The sequence below is a fragment of the Beta vulgaris genome, chromosome 2 (genome assembly GCF_026745355.1).
Source record: "Beta vulgaris subsp. vulgaris cultivar EL10 chromosome 2, EL10.2, whole genome shotgun sequence".
Classification (NCBI taxonomy): Eukaryota; Viridiplantae; Streptophyta; class Magnoliopsida; order Caryophyllales; family Amaranthaceae; genus Beta; species Beta vulgaris.
Window position 1 is genome coordinate 6,993,184 of NC_079203.1, and position 7,168 is coordinate 7,000,351.

General features: G+C 34.9%; 1 protein-coding gene across 1 annotated transcript; it reads left to right on the top strand.

Annotated features, from left to right (window-relative positions):
* The first annotated feature begins 2,624 nt into the window (after positions 1–2,624).
* Positions 2,625–5,679, top strand: LOC104887519 (hypothetical protein). The gene is made up of 3 exons (XM_010672171.4): positions 2,625–2,740; positions 4,562–4,868; positions 4,968–5,679. The coding sequence occupies exons 2-3, from the start codon at positions 4,578–4,580 to the stop codon at positions 5,568–5,570; spliced, it is 894 nt and encodes a 297-aa protein (XP_010670473.2). The 5' UTR covers positions 2,625–2,740; positions 4,562–4,577; the 3' UTR covers positions 5,571–5,679.
* Positions 5,680–7,168: the final 1,489 nt, after the last annotated feature.

A 7,168-nucleotide genomic window follows, 5' to 3' on the forward strand; every position in this document is an offset into this window, starting at 1 on the left:
GACCTTTAGTCCCGTCATCAAGCCAACCACAGTTCGCGTCATTCTCTCACTTGCTGTGACTAAGGGTTGGTCTCTTCGCCAACTTGACATTAATAATGCCTTCTTACAAGGCACACTTCATGACGATGTTTTTATGGCACAACCTTCTGGTTTCATTGATAAAGATAAACCTACTCATGTCTGCAAACTTCGGAAAGCACTCTATGGCTTAAAACAAGCCCCTCGGGCCTGGTATAATGAACTCCGTACATTCCTTGTCTCCTTCGGCTTCATCAACTCTATTGCAGATCAATCCTTATTCATCTACAATAATCGTGGGATTACATTCTACCTACTTGTCTACGTCGACGATATTATTATCACTGGTCCTTCTTCTAATGCGGTGCAACAGTTTATCACTCTTTTGGCCAACCGGTTCTCATTAAAGGACTTGGGTCCCCTGTCTTATTTTCTTGGTGTTGAAGTCTACCCCACTGGTCATGGCTTATTTCTTACTCAACAAAAATACATTGTTGATTTATTGGCTCGTGCCAATATGGCCTCTGCAAAGTCAGCTTCCACACCCATGATAGCTCATCCTTCTCTCTCCCTTCAAGATGGTTCGCCTATCAGCAATGTTCCTGAATATCGCACCTTGGTTGGCAGTCTTCAATACTTAGCCTTTACTCGTCTCGACATAGCCTTTGCCGTGAACAAACTGTCTCAGTTCATGCAAACTCTCCTTGATACTCATTGGGCTGCTCTGAAACGATTGCTTCGTTATCTCAATGGAACCCTCTCTCATGGTCTCACTATCTATCGTGATTCCCCATTGCACTTACATGCCTTTACTGATGCGGATTGGGCTGGCGATCGGGACTCATTCATCTCTACCTCTGGGCATATTGTTTACCTTGGTCGCAATGCCTTATCATGGAGCTCGAAGAAACAAAAGGGTGTGGCTCGGTCTTCTACCGAAGCTGAATTTCGTGCTGTAGCTGCCACGACGGCTGAATTACTTTGGCTTCAATCTCTTCTCAAAGAGCTTCGTGTTCCAGTTGCTAGCATTCCCACAATCTACTGCGACAACCTTAGTGCTACACATTACTCTAAAAATCCAGTTTTTCACTCAAGGATGAAGCACTTAGCCTTGGACTTTCACTTTGTTCGCGAGCAGGTGCAACAAGCCACTCTTCGTGTTCAGCACATTCCAGGAGGCGATCAACTAGCTGATGGGCTTACTAAACCCCTACCGTTGGCTCGTTTTTCTACCATTCTGTCCAAAATTGGTTTGGTCTCTCGACCCACCATTTTGAGGGGGGATATTAGATATTGACTCAGTCAATATTGATATATTGTTATATTAGTCAACTATAGATTCTCTTGTATATTGTTATGATCTCTTTCCATATTATTAGCTTAATATTCCGAGTTAGTTTCCTAAGTTGTATTATACTGTATTCACTTTAATACAATTACATCTTTTCATCTCTAATCTTATAGTCTGTTCTCTTCGGCACAAAACAACTGAACTAAACTTATTGCAACTGAACTGAACTGATTATATGTAATAAGATTATGTAATTCAATATTTGTTAATTAAGTTTGTTAGAGAAAATGGGGCAATACATGCGGTAGCCTAAATCATATATACCATGTGAAAACAATAGTATATTATTTATTGTAACCATTAAGTTTGTAATTTAAAACTTCTCTGTTTTTAAGTCAAACTAAACTTTTAAGACAACATTAGAAACAAAACTACATAAGAAAAACCACTTCATTGAAAATGAAAATACACGAGAAAAACTTCATAAGAAGATCCACCCTTCTCAAACGTTTTCTTTTATAAATTTATATGTTTTGAAAGTTGACATAATGTTAGACCTCTTTTTTAGTACTTGTTCTAGCTAGTTTAAGTATTGGTTTGGTTGACATTAATAAAATAAAAAATTGAAGTTTTTAATAAGTGGAAGAATACGAGTTATTTAATTGATAAGACAACATTGAAAATGACACTTCTTATAAGGAAGTTATAGTTTTTACCTAATTAGATTACATATAAACTCAATATAATTCGATTCTAATCATACCCCAGTAATAGGTGAGACGCTGAGACGTAGAATATCCACTAAATTTATATGTTAGTCATATTCTCCCTCATTTTTAACTCACTATTTGAGTTTCACTTTTAACACTAATAAATACAGTGAAAAGGCCGTAAGTTCAAACAACGATTAGCAAAAAAATTTATTACACTTCGTGTTCGTAAACTTGGAGATCAAACATAAATATAGTAGAATAATATGGACATCCTTTATTTCTCATCAAAAGAGCCATAAAAATTACATGACACCGAAAATTACATATGCATAAACAGAAAGCCATATGAAACCACAACACCTAATATTACCACATCTTTTCCTTTGGTTGCACATAATAGTAATAAAAATATAATATTATATTAATAATTAATAATAAATTCATAATAATGATAAAAAATTATTAAAATAATCATAAATTATTTTAATTAATTAGTAAATAATAATAAATCAGGTGATAATCACTTGTTAAGATTTGTTTCCTAAAGTTGGTGTAGGGTTTTTTTTGCCGGCAAATTTGTAAAATCGACTCTATATACTTGGCTCCCTGCATCAACGGGTTCGTATTATTTCACCATCATCAATCACAGAATCTGCTTCGTATTATTTCACTATCATCAATCACGAAATCTGCTTCTGTTCACAACGAACTCATCCAAGTAAGTTCTAAAATTGCTGTTTTTTTTTTCAAGTTCTGTTGTTTAAAACTTTCTGTTGTTTAAAAGTCATCCAACGAACCCACGAAATTTATGTTTTGTTTGATTGAACAGATTTCTTCTTGGCATGAATTCTTTTGATGGAAAGAAGCAGACAATTTGAGTAAAAAAAATAAAACCCACAAAAAAAATTCATATATCAGACTCAAACAACGAAATTCAGGAGTAAATTGAGTAGAAAAAACGAAAAAAATTCGATTTTTCTATAAAAGAAAAGAAAATTGTTTTACCATATAGTGAGATGAATATGAAGGATTTGAAAATTTCATGGAGTTCAAACGAAAATTCTAAAATGGCCAGAGATTCAACCACCCAAAAAACCACCAAGAATCCAAAAAAAAAAAAAGGTAACTAGAAAGCAACACCAAACCCACCATCAAAATTACGAAAACTCGCCGGAGATTCGACCAATTCGAACAAAAAAATTGAAGTTTCGAAACACCCAAATTCAAGTAACTATTGTTTTCCTTTCTTTCGCTATTTTTCGATTTACTGGGGTTTTCGATTTAGGTTGTCAATGGGTGGTTATCGATTTACACAAATTTTTGGTGGTTTTCGATTTACTCGCCGGAGAGAGAGGGTTTAGGCGGTGGAGTGAAGTTGATGAAGATAGAGAGGGTGTTTGTGAATTGTGATCTGATGAAGGAGAGAGAGGTGGTGGAGTGAAATTTTCGACTATCTAAGGTTTAAAAACAGAAGTTATAAGTTCCTTATCTAATTAAACTTCTCATATTCCAAAAAGTTGAATACATTTTTGTAGATGAAAAAGACAGAACGCAGATTGTGCTATCTTTCATCAGCATCTACCTAACTAACAATAACTTTTGTATGTTTTTATTCATGCTTAGAATTATTCATGCACAAAAAAAGGAATTATATCTTGTATTATTTGGTAAAGTAGTAGCAGTTAATACTTCTACATTACACTGCTGCAACTTTGTGCCCCCCAGGAAGTATTTGCCCATATTCGATATGGGCAAACTTTCCCATATCGGATATGGGATATGATTAGATGTAATCCATATATGATTTAATAGTTAACTGATATGATATATAGCTAACTGATATGATATAAGATTTCAATTAACAAACTCCCAAAAAACAAAATATGAAAATCAAAAAAATTGTACTCCCTCCGTCCTAAAATATAGTTCCCATTTCTCTTTTTTTCAAGGTAATTTATGCAAATAGAATATAAGAGTGATAGTAAAGCTTTTTTGTTTATTTAAATAAATGTTGTATGGGAAAAGATGATTTTAGGAGAGAGAATGGAAAATAATTGGTGAAAGAGCATTAATTGTAACATTTTGGTTGAATAAATAAAGGAAAAAACAAAATTCAAGAAGCAACTAAATGATGGGACATGGTTTTTCTAGACAAATTACGGGAAAATGTGGAACTAAATATGGATACGGGAACTATATTTTGGGATACCCAAAATGGAAATGGGAACTATATTTTGGGACGGAGAGAGTAATTTCTTAATCTTATATCATATCAGTTAGCTATAAAATCATATATGGACTACATCTTATCATATCCCATATCCGATATGAGAAATATTGGCCGATATCGGATATGGGAATATCATTGCTCCACCCCCCCCCCCCAAAAAAAATATAGTCTACCATATTCCAGCTAGAAGAGCAATTAAATATAGTCATTTGAGGCATGTTTTCTTCGTAATAAAACAACGGAACTGAATTAAATTGAAATGATTGTAACTGAATTGAGTTGAACTTTTGATTGTTTATTCTCTTCTAGAAGTATCTAGTTTGCAATGAGTAATTCAAGGGCAAATTTCACCGTGGATGTTGTTACCGTACTTCTGGAAATCTTGCCCGAATATGTCTCTCCTGGTGGGAGAACTAATTGGGACCGTGTTGCAACTACATTAAACACCCGAACAAGAAAGTGCATTACAGCAATTTCCATAAAGAATTGGTTTACCAATATGAAAGAAAAACACAAGGCTTGGAATGAACTAAAGAAATGGACTGGTATCGGATGGAGCGAAGATGGTTGTCCTGTTGTTGATACGGAAAGTGAAAAATGGAAGGGTTTTGTTAAGGTACTTGTTAATTTTTTATTTATTTTTGTTCAGTATAATATTTACCTTTAGCGTTTTTATTATCTTATTTATTTTCTTTGTACTATTATTTTATTGCAGCGCTACAAATCTATAGCAACTGTGTTTCTTAAGAAGCCATTACAGAATGAGGCTGAATGGGATAAAATTTTGCGTAGTGGTTATGCAACGGGTGATAGATCTTATACACCAGCATCTACAGTCAAAGGAAAGGAAGTAATTGCTATTGAAGCTGAAGGTTCTTGTAACTCTAAAGACACTCCACCTAATGATATTCAAACCCCCAATAATGAAAGCAAGTCTCCCATTATCTCTATTGATATTAAAAAGCGTAAAAGCAGTGAGACTAGTAACATGCCCAAGAAAAGTACAAGGGCTGATGATATTGATACATGTCTTGATATTCTGAGGAAATCGTCTGTGAGTCAACCTCCTAAACCCATAAATAGATTTGATGAAGTTTATGATATCTTGGAGTCCATGAGGATTGCTGAAAAGTATGGGGATGAATTTGTTGTGGATATTCTTGATAGCTTTCGCAGTACTCTGGGTGCCATCGATCTTTTCATCTCCTTGCGTAGTGATAGAGGCAGACTTCATTTCTTGAGGAAGCATTGTGCACTTTCAGATGATGTCTATAGGTCAGATATGTCTATAGATAATGATAATATGTTATATGACTAAGATGGTTGCGAAGGATGTTCTAGTTAAAATTGCGTGATTTTATGTTAGAGTGCTTTTAAGTTAGTGATTTTATGTTTAAGTCTATTTTATGAGCTGAACTTAATTATTATGGAACTTTACTAACTTTTAGTTATTTTAAGTTTAAGTTAACTTAACGTCTACACTACAAAAAAACAGCTCTATAGCGACGGAAAGGATCCGTCTCTAAATCAACATATTCCGTCGCTATATGTGCTTAGAGACGGAATTAGGGACGGATAACACCCGTTGTTAAAGGCCTTGTCGCTAATTTGAATTAGGGACGGATTTTATCATTCCGTCTCTAATTTAGAGACGGATGGTTATCCGTTGCTGAATCCGTCTCTAAAGTTAGAGACGGAATTTTAAAATCCGTCTCTAAAGTTAGTTATTTAATGGTTATGTGATTTTAACTTATAGTTATTTTATCTATTTTATATGTTTGCCTAGATGAAATTGCATTAAATATATATATGCCTATGTAGAATGGATGAAGATTTCGTACAACAAAGTTTGACACGTATAGCATTGCATGAGCTGAGGAGATTGGCAACCCAAGTTGAACGGTTGCCTTTGCATTTGGGGGAGAACTGGGGCATCCTTTCATACATAGGATGTTGACAGGCCATCGTAATTTGTGTAAAGAACAACTTCGGCTAAGTAGAGAAGTATTTATAAGTCTTGCTAATATCCTTAGAGAACAACAACTCTTAGTAGCTGGTAGATATATAAGCATTTGAAGAGCAGCTTGGGTTAGATTTGTACATGCTACCTAAACTTGCTTCTGTTCGTGATGCTGCTGAAAGATTCAACACTCAACATCAACTATTTCGAAGTATTTCAAAAAGGTATTATAAGCATTGGAAGCATTGTCGAGTCAAATAATTCAACCATATCAAAGTATGTATGAGACACCTCTTGAAATACACAGCAACATCAAATACTGGCCTTTCTTTAAGGGACTCATCCTACATTCGATGACATTTATTATTAATTAACATAATTTAATATCAACATGTATAGCCTCAATGTAATGACAATATATACTTTTGTTTTTAGGATTGTGTTGGTGCCATAGATGGTAGTATGGTACCCTTATACAATCATTTGTTGCAGATGATGTTGGCAGGGCTTTTAGAGATCGTCACGGGGACAAAACATGGAATGTGACGGCTGTGTGTTCACTCAACATGTTGGTTACTCACATCAATGTGGGCTACGAAGGGAGTGCACATGATACAACTGTATGGAGGCGAAGCTTAGGAGATGCCAGAATGGGATTCCCTCATCCACCATCTGGTACTAGCTAACTTATATTACCATGAATAATATGAGAAAATTCCTAGTACTTCAACAAACTAATATTATGATTGTTATACAGGAAAATACTATGTAGTCGATTCAGCGTATCCTAATACACTCGGGTACTTGAGTCCATATCTAGTACAGAGGTTGAGGTACCATTTGCCTAACTTCAGAAGAGGGACTCCACCACATGGAATGTATGAGCAATTCAATTACCAATATTCTTCTTATCGAAATGTAATCGAGAGGGTCTTTGCGGTTCTCAAAAATAGGTG